This window comes from Rhinoderma darwinii, chromosome 11 (assembly GCF_050947455.1).
Source record: "Rhinoderma darwinii isolate aRhiDar2 chromosome 11, aRhiDar2.hap1, whole genome shotgun sequence".
Taxonomy (NCBI): Eukaryota; Metazoa; Chordata; class Amphibia; order Anura; family Rhinodermatidae; genus Rhinoderma; species Rhinoderma darwinii.
This window is the reverse complement of record NC_134697.1, coordinates 1,765,348-1,781,692: the sequence shown is the minus strand read 5'-3', so window position 1 is coordinate 1,781,692 and position 16,345 is coordinate 1,765,348. Positions and strand designations below refer to the sequence as shown.

Genomic DNA, 16,345 nt, shown 5'->3' with positions numbered 1-16,345 from the left:
GTCCAATTACTTTTGAGCCCCTGGAATGAGGCGGCCGGTGCAGAAAAATGGCGGCAATTCCTAAACATTTCACAGGAGATTTTTGTTCAACCCCTTGAATTAAACCTGAAAGTCTAAACTTCAATTGTATCTCAGATGTTTCATGTCAAGTCCAATGTGGAGGCCGCAAAACCCGAATCATGAAGATTGTGTCACTGTCCAAATAATTCTGTCCTATCTGTGTATATACACACACACACACACACACACACACACACACACACACACACACACACACACACACACACACACACACTGTATATACTCACTTGGCTTTCTCTTTCTGCAGTTCCTTTTGGACCAAGTCAAGGTAATTATTCATTTATTTACTTCACTATCTGACGTATTTTGGGCTACAATATATATATACTGTATATACTCACTTGGCTTTCTCTTTCTGCAGGTTCTCGTCTATTAAGTGATGGTAATTATTCATTTATTTATTTCACTATCTGACGTATTTTGTGCTCCACGCTTTGTCACGGTCGATCAGTGGTCTCCAACCTGCGGCTCTCCAGTTGTTGAGAAACTACCACTCCCTCCTCTGTCTCTCAGGGCATGCTGGGAGTAATAGTTTCCCTCCTTTAACAGCTGGAGAGCTCCAGGTTGGAGGTCACTGCTGTACATGATTCTCCGCTCTCGCTGAATTTCATTGTAGTAAGTTATAAACCATGTCTGAGCCGAGCTGCAGGTTTCTTCTTGTTAGTGCGCAGCAGAGATGTTCCCCATGTTATTTCTTCATCAGCGTAGATAGTGGTCATGGGGCGCACACACGCGCATAAATAATACTTATGCACACAAACATGCACATACAGTATATTAACACAAACCGATACACCACTGCACATATATACTGTACATAGAATAATCTAAAATACACACTCATGTACAAACAATAGACATAAAAGATGCACAAACATTATCACAAATCCAAACAATCCATCAAAAGTACACATTGCCCTCTCCCTCCACCCCATATACAGTCCGGCACTACCTTCCCCTACGCCAGTGCCGATATATTTAACACAGGGTATTACACCCCCTTCCCCAATGACTCCTCATGTCAGTTCTGTAATGTATAATACACTTTACTTACTATTTAATTTTTTGTTTTAATTAAAATGTATTGCTTGCAAAATATAAACACACGATAACAATCAATTCTGAAATAAGAACCTTCCCTCCCCCACCCCATTGGAGAGGATGACGACCCGGAACGAGAGAGACCACAAAACAAACCAAATAACGAATGAATACCGTTTTTGTCCGTTCATATGTATCTGTTATTGTTATTTCCACTCCAATGTGGATGACATCACTTTTTACCAGTTATCCATTCGTCCCATTTCTTCGAGTTTTGCTGCTTATGAACTTTTAATCACAATATTATACTAGTTTTTTCCATCAATATATAGTTGTTCACTTCAATTTCTTCATCCAATTCTTCTCCTTTTAATTCTACCCCTAAATCCCCTTCCTACGAATGTTTATATTTTAAGTGACTATTTTTTTACATTCTTGATATTAATTGCCGATCCATTTTAGATAAATGCCCTTTTGATTCTTACTATTCCACAACTTCTCTAGCACATTCCCCTTCACCCCTCCACACTGCATCCTATATACTGACCCTCCTGATATATCCTCCACACTGCATCCTATATACTGACCCTCCTGATATATCCTCCACACTACATTCTATATACTGACCCCCCTGATATATCCTCCACACTACATTCTATATACTGACCCCCCTGATATATCCTCCACACTACATTCTATATACTGACCCTCCTGATATATCCTCCACACTACATTCTATATACTGACCCTCCTGATATATCCTCCACACTACATTCTATATACTGACCCCCCTGATATATCCTCCACACTACATCCTATATACTGACCCTCCTGATATATCCTCCACACTACATTCTATATACTGACCCTCCTGATATATCCTCCACACTACATTCTATATACTGACCCCCCTGATATATCCTCCACACTACATCCTATATACTGATCCTCCTGATATATCCTCCACACTACATCCTATATACTGACCCTCCTGATATATCCTCCACACTGCATCCTATATACTGACCCTCCTGATATATCCTCCACACTACATCCTATATACTGATCCTCCTGATATATCCTCCACACTACATTCTATATACTGACCCTCCTGATATATCCTCCACACTACATTCTATATACTGACCCCCCTGATATATCCTCCACACTACATTCTATATACTGACCCCCCTGATATATCCTCCACACTACATTCTATATACTGACCCCCCTGATATATCCTCCACACTACATCCTATATACTGATCCTCCTGATATATCCTCCACACTACATCCTATATACTGACCCTCCTGATATATCCTCCACACTGCATCCTATATACTGACCCTCCTGATATATCCTCCACACTACATCCTATATACTGACCCTCCTGATATATCCTCCACACTACATCCTATATACTGACCCCCCTGATATATCCTCCACACTACATTCTATATACTGACCCTCCTGATATATCCTCCACACTACATTCTATATACTGACCCCCCTGATATATCCTCCACACTACATCCTATATACTGACCCTCCTGATATATCCTCCACACTGCATCCTATATACTGACCCCCCTGATATATCCTCCACACTACATTCTATATACTGACCCTCCTGATATATCCTCCACACTACATTCTATATACTGACCCCCCTGATATATCCTCCACACTACGTTATATATACTGACCCCCCTGATATATCCTCCACACTACATCCTATATACTGACCCTCCTGATATATCCTCCACACTACATCCTATATACTGACCCCCCTGATATATCCTCCACACTGCATCCTATATACTGACCCCCCTGATATATCCTCCACACTACATTCTATATACTGACCCTCCTGATATATCCTCCACACTGCATCCTATATACTGACCCCCCTGATATATCCTCCACACTACATTCTATATACTGACCCTCCTGATATATCCTCCACACTACATTCTATATACTGACCCTCCTGATATATCCTCCACACTACATCCTATATACTGACCCTCCTGATATATCCTCCACACTACATTCTATATACTGATCCTCCTGATATATCCTCCACACTACATTCTATATACTGATCCTCCTGATATATCCTCCACACTACATCCTATATACTGACCCTCCTGATATATCCTCCACACTGCATCCTATATACTGACCCTCCTGATATATCCTCCACACTACATTCTATATACTGACCCTCCTGATATATCCTCCACACTACATTCTATATACTGACCCTCCTGATATATCCTCCACACTACATCCTATATACTGACCCCCCTGATATATCCTCCACACTGCATCCTATATACTGACCCCCCTGATATATCCTCCACACTACATTCTATATACTGACCCCCCTGATATATCCTCCACACTACATTCTATATACTGACCCTCCTGATATATCCCCCACACTACATCCTATATACTGACCCTCCTGATATATCCCCCACACTACATCCTATATACTGACCCTCCTGATATATCCTCCACACTACATTCTATATACTGACCCTCCTGATATATCCTCCACACTACATTATATATACTGACCCCCCTGATATATCCTCCACACTACATTCTATATACTGACCCTCCTGATATATCCTCCACACTACATTCTATATACTGACCCCCCTGATATATCCTCCACACTGCATCCTATATACTGACCCTCCTGATATATCCCCCACACTACATTCTATATACTGACCCTCCTGATATATCCTCCACACTACATCCTATATATTGACCCTCCTGATATATCCCCCACACTACATCCTATATACTGACCCTCCTGATATATCCTCCACACTACATCCTATATACTGACCCTCCTGATATATCCTCCACACTGCATCCTATATACTGACCCTCCTGATATATCCTCCGCACTACATTCTATATACTGACCCTCCTGATATATCCTCCACACTGCATCCTATATACTGACACCCCTGATATATCCTCCACACTACATCCTATATACTGACCCTCCTGATATATCCTCCACAGTACATTCTATATACTGACCCTCCTGATATATCCTCCACACTACATTCTATATACTGACCCTCCTGATATATCCTCCAAACTACATTCTATATACTGACCCTCCTGATATATCCTCCACACTACATTCTATATACTGACCCCCCTGATATATCCTCCACACTACATTCTATATACTGACCCTCCTGATATATCCTCCACACTACATTCTATATACTGACCCCCTTGATATATCCTCCACACTACATTCTATATACTGACCCCCCTGATATATCCTCCACACTACATTCTATATACTGATCCTCCTAATATATCCTCCACACTACATTCTATATACTGATCTTCCTGATATATCCACCACACTACATTCTATATACTGACCCTGGTGATATATCCTCCACACTACATCCTATATACTGATCCTCCCGATATATCCTCCACACTACATTCTATATACTGACCCTCCCGATATATCCTCCACACTACATCCTATATACTGACCCTCCCGATATATCCTCCACACTACATCCTATATACTGACACTCCTGATATATCCTCCACACTACATTCTATATACTGACCCTCCTGATATATCCTCCACACTACGTTCTATATACTGACCCCCCTGATATATCCTCCACACTACGTTCTATATACTGACCCTCCTGATATATCCTCCACACTACATTCTATATACTGACCCTCCTGATATATCCTCCACACTACATCCTATATACTGACCCCCCTGATATATCCTCCACACTACATTCTATATACTGACCCTCCTGATATATCCTCCACACTACATTCTATATACTGACCCCCCTGATATATCCTCCAGACTACATTCTATATACTGACCCTCCTGATATATCCTCCACACTACATCCTATATACTGACCCCCCTGATATATCCTCCACACTACGTTCTATATACTGACCCCCCTGATATATCCTCCACACTACATTCTATATACTGACCCTCCTGATATATCCTCCACACTACATTCTATATACTGATCCTCCTGATATATCCTCCACAATACATTCTATATACTGATCCTCCTGATATATCCTCCACACTACATTCTATATACTGACCCCCCTGATATATCCTCCACACTGCATCCTATATACTGACACCCCTGATATATCCTCCACACTACATTCTATATACTGATCCTCCTGATATATCCTCCACACTACATTCTATATACTGACCCCCCTGATATATCCTCCACACTACATTCTATATACTGACCCTCCTGATATATCCTCCACACTACATTCTATATACTGTCCCTCCCGATATATCCTCCACACTACATTCTATATACTGACCCTCCTGATATATCCTCCACACTACATCCTATATACTGACCCTCCTGATATATCCTCCACACTGCATCCTATATACTGACCCTCCCGATATATCCTCCACACTACATCCTATATACTGATCCTCCTGATATATCCTCCACACTACATTCTATATACTGACCCCCCTGATATATCCTCCACACTACATTCTATATACTGACCCTCCTGATATATCCTCCACACTACATCCTATATACTGACCCTCCCGATATATCCTCCACACTACATTCTATATACTGACCCTCCTGATATATCCTCCACACTACATCCTATATACTGACCCCCCCTGATATATCCACCACACTACATTCTATATACTGACCCTCCTGATATATCCTCCACACTACATTCTATATACTGACCCTCCTGATATATCCTCCACACTACATCCTATATACTGACCCCCCCTGATATATCCACCACACTACATCCTATATACTGACCCTCCTGATATATCCTCCACACTACATTCTATATACTGACCCTCCTGATATATCCTCCACACTACATTCTATATACTGATCCTCCTGATATATCCTCCACACTACATTCTATATACTAACCCCCCTGATATATCCTCCACACTACATTCTATATACTGACCCTCCTGATATATCCTCCACACTACATCCTATATACTGACCCTCCCGATATATCCTCCACACTACATTCTATATACTGACCCTCCTGATATATCCTCCACACTGCATCCTATATACTGACCCTCCTGATATATCCTCCACACTACATTCTATATACTGACCCTCCTGATATATCCTCCACACTACATTCTATATACTGACCCTCCCGATATATCCTCCACACTACATTCTATATACTGACCCTCCTGATATATCCCCCACACTACATCCTATATACTGACCCCCCTGATATATCCTCCACACTACATCCTATATACTGACCCTCCTGATATATCCTCCACACTACATCCTATATACTGACCCCCCTGATATATCCCCCACACTACATTCTATATACTGACCCCCCTGATATATCCACCACACTACATTCTATATACTGACCCTCCTGATATATCCTCCACACTACATTCTATATACTGACCCTCCCGATATATCCTCCACACTACATTCTATATACTGACCCCCCTGATATATCCTCCACACTGCATCCTATATACTGACCCCCCTGATATATCCTCCACACTACATTCTATATACTGACCCTCCTGATATATCCTCCACACTACATTCTATATACTGATCCTCCTGATATATCCACCACACTACATCCTATATACTGAGCCTCCTGATATATCCTCCACACTACATCCTATATACTGACCCTCCTGATATATCCTCCACACTACATTCTATATACTGACCCTCCTGATATATCCTCCACACTACATTCTATATACTGACCCTCCCGATATATCCTCCACACTACATTCTATATACTGACCCCCCTGATATATCCTCCACACTGCATCCTATATACTGACCCCCCTGATATATCCTCCACACTACATTCTATATACTGACCCTCCTGATATATCCTCCACACTACATTCTATATACTGACCCTCCTGATATATCCACCACACTACATCCTATATACTGAGCCTCCTGATATCCTCCACACTACATTCTATATACTGACCCTCCTGATATATCCTCCACACTACATTCTATATACTGACCCTCCTGATATATCCTCCACACTACATCCTATATACTGAGCCTCCTGATATCCTCCACACTACATTCTATATACTGACCCTCCTGATATATCCACCACACTACATCCTATATACTGACCCTCCTGATATATCCTCCACACTACATTCTATATACTGACCCCCCTGATATATCCTCCACACTGCATCCTATATACTGACCCTCCTGATATATCCTCCACACTACATTCTATATACTGACCCTCCCGATATATCCTCCACACTACATCCTATATACTGACCCTCCTGATATATCCTCCACACTACATTCTATATACTGACCCTCCTGATATATCCTCCACACTACATTCTATATACTGACCCTCCTGATAAATCCTCCACACTACATTCTATATACTGACCCTCCTGATATATCCTCCACACTACATTCTATATACTGACCCTCCTGATATATCCTCCACACTACATTCTATATACTGACCCTTCTGATATATCCTCCACACTACATCCTATATACTGACCCTCCTGATATATCCTCCACACTACATTCTATATACTGACCCTCCTGATATATCCTCCACACTGCATCCTATATACTGACCCTCCTGATATATCCTCCACACTGCATCCTATATACTGACCCTCCTGATATATCCTCCGCACTGCTACCTATATACTGACCCTCCTGATATATCCTCCGCACTGCATCCTATATACTGACCCTCCTGATATATCCTCCGCACTGCTACCTATATACTGATCCTCCTGATATATCCTCCACACTACTTTCTATATACTGACCCTCCTGATATATCCTCCACACTACATTCTATATACTGACCCTCCTGATATATCCTCCACACTGCATCCTATATACTGACCCCCCTGATATATCCTCCACACTACATCCTATATACTGACCCTCCTGATATATCCTCCACACTACATTCTATATACTGACCCTCCTGATATATCCTCCACACTACATTCTATATACTGACCCTCCTGATATATCCTCCACACTACATTCTATATACTGACCCTCCTGATATATCCTCCACACTACATTCTATATACTGACCCTCCCGATATATCCTCCACACTACATTCTATATACTGACCCCCCTGATATATCCTCCACACTACATTATATATACTGACCCTCCTGATATATCCTCCACACTACATTCTATATACTGACCCTTCTGATATATCCTCCACACTACATTCTATATACTGACCCTCCTGATATATCCTCCACACTACATTCTATATACTGACCCCCCTGATATATCCTCCACACTACATTCTATATACTGACCCTCCTGATAAATCCTCCACACTACGTTCTATATACTGACCCTCCTGATATATCCTCCGCACTGCTACCTATATACTGACCCTCCTGATATATCCTCCACACTACATTCTATATACTGACCCCCCTGATATATCCTCCACACTACATTCTATATACTGACCCTCCTGATATATCCTCCATACTGCATCCTATATACTGACCCTCCTGATATATCCTCCACACTACATTCTATATACTGACCCTCCTGATATATCCCCCACACTACATTCTATATACTGACCCTCCCGATATATCCTCCACACTACATTATATATACTGACCCTCCTGATATATCCTCCACACTACATTCTATATACTGACCCCCCTGATATATCCTCCACACTACATTCTATATACTGACCCTCCTGATATATCCCCCACACTACATTCTATATACTGACCCTCCTGATATATCCTCCACACTACATTCTATATACTGACCCCCCTGATATATCCTCCACACTACATTCTATATACTGACCCTCCTGATATATCCTCCACACTACATCCTATATACTGACCCTCCTGATATATCCTCCACACTGCATCCTATATACTGACCCTCCCGATATATCCTCCACACTACATTCTATATACTGATCCTCCCGATATATCCTCCACACTACATTCTATATACTGACCCTCCTGATATACCCTCCACACTGCATCCTATATACTGACCCTCCTGATATATCCTCCACACTACATTCTATATACTGACCCTCCTGATATATCCACCACACTACATTCTATATACTGATCCTCCCGATATATCCCCCACACTACATTCTATATACTGACCCTCCCGATATATCCTCCACACTACATTCTATATACTGACCCTCCTGATATATCCTCCACACTACATCCTATATACTGACCCTCCCGATATATCCTCCACACTACATCCTATATACTGACCCTCCTGATATATCCTCCACACTACATTCTATATACTGACCCTCCTGATATATCCTCCACACTACATCCTATATACTGACCCTCCTGATATATCCTCCACACTACATCCTATATACTGACCCTCCTGATATATCCTCCACACTACATTCTATATACTGACCCTCCTGATATATCCTCCACACTACATTCTATATACTGACCCTCCCGATATATCCTCCACACTACATTCTATATACTGACCCTCCAGATATATCCTCCACACTACATTCTATATACTGACCCTCGCGATATATCCTCCACACTACATTCTATATACTGACCCTCCTGATATATCCCCCACACTACATTCTATATACTGACCCTCCCGATATATCCTCCACACTACATTCTATATACTGATCCTCCTGATATATCCTCCACACTACATTCTATATACTGATCCTCCTGATATATCCTCCACTTTACATTCTATATACTGACCCTCCTGATATATCCTCCACACTACATTCTATATACTGACCCCCCTGATATATCCTCCACACTACATTCTATATACTGACCCTCCTGATATATCCTCCACACTACATTCTATATACTGACCCTCCTGATATATCCTCCACACTGCATCCTATATACTGACCCTCCTGATATATCCTCCACACTACATCCTATATACTGACCCCCCTGATATATCCTCCACACTACATTCTATATACTGACCCTCCCGATATATCCTCCACACTACATCCTATATACTGACCCTCCTGATATATCCTCCACACTACATCCTATATACTGACCCTCCTGATATATCCTCCACACTACATTCTATATACTGACCCTCCTGATATATCCTCCACACTGCATCCTATATACTGACCCTCCTGATATACCCTCCACACTACATTCTATATACTGACCCTCCTGATATATCCTCCACACTACATTCTATATACTGACCCTCCTGATATATCCTCCACAGTACATTCTATATACTGACCCTCCCGATATATCCACCACACTACATCCTATATACTGACCCTCCTGATATATCCCCCACACTACATCCTATATACTGACCCTCCCGATATATCCTCCACACTACATTCTATATACTGATTGTTAGGGATCTGCCAGGTACTTCATCTAGCTACACTCCTGGGATTAATCAATCCACACCTGAGGCCAGACCTGTTCGACTGACACCTTCTCCCACCAACCAGGGTGGCAGGCTCAGGAGTGGGAGAGCCTATCGCGGCCTGGTCACTCGGAGTTAGCTCCGCCCCCTGCCCTTTATTACCTGCCCTGTGCTCTCCCTCAGTGCTTGTAATTCTTTTGGATTCCTGGCCCCACTGCTGCTTGCTCCAGCCTGCTTCTGCCGTGCTTCTGCCTTGCTGCAGTTCTGCTTGACCTGCTTTGCTTGCCCTGGCTTGCTTCTGTCTCCGTGTCCGCTTGGGTGTACTCACTTCGTCCTGGTCCTGACTGTTCGTTCGCCGCCCCGTTTCCTCGTGGCGTTCCGTGGCTACTGCCCCTTCCCTTGCGTGTTCCCTGTTTGTCTTCCTGTGCACTTAGCCAGCGTAGGGACCGCCGCCCAGTTGTACCTCGTCGCCTAGGGCGGGTCGTTGCAAGTAGGCAGGGACAGGGCGGTGGGTAGATTAGGGCTCACTTTCCCTTCACCTCCTTCCTGCCATTACATAATTACAAGCCCTTACCTAGTCTACCATTTCTCCTACGCTGACGCTATCATGGACCCCCTTGAGACCCTGACCCAGCAGATGCAGGGCCTCTCCCTACAGGTCCAGGCCCTGGCCCAAAGGGTCAATCAGGGTGACGCTGCTTTAGTAGTACCCCTCACCTCACCTCTAGAACCCGACCTCAAGTTACCTGACCGGTTTTCAGGGGACCGTAAGACGTTTCTCTCCTTCCGGGAGAGTTGCAGACTGTATTTCCGCCTAAAGCCCCACTCCTCAGGTTCCGAGAACCAGCGGGTGGGTATCATCATATCCCGACTCCAGGAAGGGCCCCAAGAGTGGGCCTTCTCCTTGACTCCTGACGCCCCTGAACTTTCCTCTGTTGATCGTTTTTTCTCTGCCCTCGGACTCATTTACGACGAGACTGACAGGACTGCTTTAGCCGAGAGTCAGCTGGTGACCTTACGTCAGGGTAGAAGACCGGTTGAGGAATACTGTTCTGATTTTAGGAAGTGGTGCGTAGCTTCTCAGTGGAACGATCCGGCCCTAAGGTGCCAGTTTAGGTTAGGATTATCTGACGCCCTGAAGGATCTGCTGGTTAGCTACCCCTCGCCTGACTCCCTTGACCAGGTTATGGCCCTAGCAGTACGACTTGACCGACGTCTCAGGGAACGTCAGCTAGAACGCTTCAGTGTGCTCCCCTCTGACTTTTCTGCGATTCCCCCCGAGGTCCCGTCTCCTCGCCCCTCCACGGAGGACTCGGAGGTACCTATGCAACTCGGGGCCTCCATGTCCCCTCGACAACGTAGGGAGTTTCGCAGAATGAATGGTCTCTGCTTCTACTGTGGGGACGACAAGCATCTACTGAACACCTGTCCCAGGCGCAAGAATAAGAAGCCGGAAAACTTCCGCGCCTAAGTGATCATCGGGGAGGTCACTTGGGCGCACAGGTATTTCCCGTTAATGTGAAACGCAATAAAATTTTGCTTCCCTTTCAGGTCTCGTTTGCTGGCCGGTCTGCCACGGGCAGTGCTTTCGTGGATTCTGGCTCATCTGCTAATATCATGTCTGTGGAATTTGCTATGTCTCTAAAGATGCCTTGTATTGATTTACCTTATCCTATCCCTGTAGTAGGAATCGACTCAACACCCCTTGCTAATGGTTATTTTACTCAGCATACTCCTGTTTTTGAACTCCTGGTTGGCTCCATGCATTTGGAGCAGTGCTCTGTACTGGTGATGCAGGGATTATCGTCTGATCTGGTTTTAGGCCTTCCCTGGTTGCAGTTGCATAATCCCACATTTGATTGGAATACTGGGGATCTCACCAAATGGGGTAATGAATGTCTGATGTCATGTCTTTCTGTTAACTCTATTTCTCCCCGGGAGGAGGTAAACACACTTCCTGAGTTTGTTCAGGACTTCGCCGATGTGTTTTCTAAGGAGGCCTCCGAGGTGTTGCCCCCCCATAGAGATTACGATTGCGCTATCGATTTGGTGCCTGGTGCCAAGCTTCCTAAGGGTAGGATATTTAATCTTTCATGTCCTGAACGTGAAGCGATGAGGGTGTATATCCAAGAATGCCTGGCCAAGGGTTTCATTCGCCCCTCGACTTCTCCTGTAGGTGCTGGCTTCTTCTTCGTGGGGAAGAAGGATGGTGGTCTTAGGCCGTGCATTGATTATCGTAACCTGAATAAGGTCACCGTAAGGAACCAGTACCCACTTCCTTTGATTCCGGATCTTTTTAATCAGGTTCAGGGAGCCCAATGGTTTTCTAAGTTCGATCTACGGGGGGCATATAACCTTATCCGCATCAAAGAGGGGGATGAGTGGAAAACTGCGTTCAACACACCCGAGGGTCATTTCGAATACCTGGTCATGCCCTTTGGGTTGTGTAATGCCCCTGCCGTCTTCCAGAATTTTATTAATGAAATCCTGAGAGAGTACCTGGGTAATTTTCTTGTTGTGTACCTTGATGACATACTGGTGTTTTCCAAGGACTGGTCCTCCCACGTGGAGCATGTCAGGAAGGTGCTCCAGGTCCTTCGGGAGAATAATCTGTTTGCTAAGACTGAAAAATGTGTCTTTGGGGTACAGGAGATACCATTTTTAGGGCAAATCCTCACTCCTCATGAATTCCGCATGGACCCTGCCAAGGTTCAAGCTGTGGCGGAATGGGTCCAACCTGCCTCCCTTAAGGCGTTACAGTGTTTTTTAGGGTTCGCCAACTATTACAGGAGATTTATTGCCAACTTCTCGGTCGTCGCTAAGCCTCTTACGGACCTTACCCGCAAGGGTGCCGATGTCCTCCATTGGCCCCCTGAGGCCGTCCAGGCCTTTGAGACTCTCAAGAAGTGCTTTATCTCGGCCCCCGTGCTGATTCAGCCCAACCAAGAGGAGCCATTTATTGTGGAGGTTGACGCTTCCGAGGTGGGAGTGGGGGCCGTCCTGTCCCAGGGTACCAGCTCCCTCACCCATCTCCGCCCCTGTGCTTACTTCTCTAGGAAGTTTTCGCCCACGGAGAGTAACTATGATATTGGCAACCGCGAACTTCTAGCCATTAAATGGGCTTTTGAGGAGTGGCGGCACTTCCTGGAGGGGGCCAGACACCAGGTAACGGTCCTTACGGATCACAAGAATCTGGTTTTCCTAGAATCGGCCCGGAGGCTTAATCCTAGACAAGCTCGGTGGGCACTATTCTTTACCAGATTTAATTTCTTGGTTACCTATAGGGCTGGGTCCAAGAATATTAAGGCTGACGCTCTGTCACGTAGTTTCATGGCCAATCCTCCTTCCGAGAAGGATCCCGCTTGTATTTTACCCCCTGGTATAATCGTTTCTGCCACGGAATCTGATTTAGCTTCTGATATCGCGGCTGATCAGGGTGCAGCTCCCGGGAACGTCCCTGGGGACAAACTGTTTGTTCCCCTGCAATACCGGCTGAGGGTACTCAGGGAAAACCATGACTCCGCTCTATCCGGTCATCCTGGCATCTTGGGCACCAAACACCTCATTACCAGAAACTATTGGTGGCCTGGGTTGCCTAAAGATGTTAGGGCTTACGTCGCCGCTTGTGAGGTTTGCGCTAGGTCCAAAACCCCTAGGTCCCGACCTGCGGGCCTACTACGTTCCTTGCCCATTCCCCAGAGACCTTGGACCCATATCTCCATGGATTTTATCACCGATTTGCCTCCATCTCAGGGCAAGTCGGTGGTGTGGGTGGTAGTCGACCGCTTCAGCAAGATGTGCCACTTTGTGCCCCTTAAGAAGCTACCTAACGCCAAGACGTTAGCTTCTTTGTTTGTGAAACACATCCTGCGTCTCCATGGGGCCCCAGTCAATATCGTTTCTGACAGAGGGGTACAATTTGTTTCCTTATTTTGGAGAGCTTTTTGTAAAAAGTTGGAGATTGATCTGTCCTTCTCCTCCGCCTTCCATCCCGAAACCAATGGCCAAACGGAAAGGACCAACCAATCCCTGGAACAATATTTAAGGTGTTTCATCTCTGACTGTCAATTCGATTGGGTCTCATTCCTTCCCCTTGCTGAATTTTCCCTGAATAACCGGGTCAGTAACTCGTCAGGGGTCTCCCCGTTTTTCTGTAATTTCGGGTTTAACCCTAGGTTCTCCTCCGTCTCCCCTGGTTGTTCCAATAATCCTGAGGTAGAGGAGGTTCATCGGGAACTGTGCACTGTCTGGGCCCAGGTTCAGAAGAACCTAGAGGCGTCCCAGAGCGCACAAAAGATTCAGGCGGATAGTAGACGTTCTGCTAACCCCCGGTTTGTCGTCGGGGATTTGGTCTGGTTGTCGTCCAGGAACTTGCGCCTTAAGGTCCCGTCCAGGAAGTTTGCTCCCCGATTTATTGGACCTTATAAGATCATTGAAGTCCTCAACCCTGTATCCTTCCGTCTGGAGCTCCCCCCATCCTTTCGCATACATGACGTCTTCCATGCCTCCCTCCTTAAACGCTGCTCCCCGTCCTGGTCCCCCTCGAGGATACCTCCTGTTCCCGTTCTCACCCCTGAGGGGGTGGAATTCGAGGTGGCCAAGATTATGGACAGTAGGATGGTCCAGGGCTCCCTCCAGTACCTGGTCCATTGGAGAGGATACGGGCCGGAGGAGAGGACTTGGGTACCTGCCCGTGATGTTCACGCTGGGGTATTGATCAGGAGGTTCCACCTCCTCTTCCCCACTAAACCGGGTCCCCTTAGTAAGGGTCCGGTGGCCCCTCATAAAAGGGGGAGTACTGTTAGGGATCTGCCAGGTACTTCATCTAGCTACACTCCTGGGATTAATCAATCCACACCTGAGGCCAGACCTGTTCGACTGACACCTTCTCCCACCAACCAGGGTGGCAGGCTCAGGAGTGGGAGAGCCTATCGCGGCCTGGTCACTCGGAGTTAGCTCCGCCCCCTGCCCTTTATTACCTGCCCTGTGCTCTCCCTCAGTGCTTGTAATTCTTTTGGATTCCTGGCCCCACTGCTGCTTGCTCCAGCCTGCTTCTGCCGTGCTTCTGCCTTGCTGCAGTTCTGCTTGACCTGCTTTGCTTGCCCTGGCTTGCTTCTGTCTCCGTGTCCGCTTGGGTGTACTCACTTCGTCCTGGTCCTGACTGTTCGTTCGCCGCCCCGTTTCCTCGTGGCGTTCCGTGGCTACTGCCCCTTCCCTTGCGTGTTCCCTGTTTGTCTTCCTGTGCACTTAGCCAGCGTAGGGACCGCCGCCCAGTTGTACCTCGTCGCCTAGGGCGGGTCGTTGCAAGTAGGCAGGGACAGGGCGGTGGGTAGATTAGGGCTCACTTTCCCTTCACCTCCTTCCTGCCATTACACTGATACTCCCGATATATCCTCCACACTACATTCTATATACTGACCCACCTGATATATCCTCCACACTACGTTCTATATACTGACCCTCCCGATATATCCCCCACACTACATCCTATATACTGACCCTCCCGATATATCCTCCACACTACATTCTATATACTGACCCTCCTGATATATCCTCCACACTGCATCCTATATACTGACCCTCCTGATATATCCTCCACACTACATCCTATATACTGACCCTCCTGATATATCCTCCACACTACATTCTATATACTGACCCTCCTGATATATCCTCCACACTGCATCCTATATACTGACC

The 16,345-nt window shown here is 45.4% G+C and overlaps 1 protein-coding gene across 1 annotated transcript in view; it reads left to right on the top strand.

The window, feature by feature from the left end:
• Positions 1 to 16,345, top strand: part of LOC142663898 (alpha-2-macroglobulin-like protein 1) — a 140,545-nt gene that overhangs the window by 30,643 nt on the left and 93,557 nt on the right. Inside the window, exons 4-5 of the mRNA XM_075842737.1 lie at positions 329 to 349; positions 443 to 463. Coding sequence (XP_075698852.1) covers positions 329 to 349; positions 443 to 463 — 42 coding nt within the window. The remainder of the gene's footprint in view (positions 1 to 328; positions 350 to 442; positions 464 to 16,345) is intronic.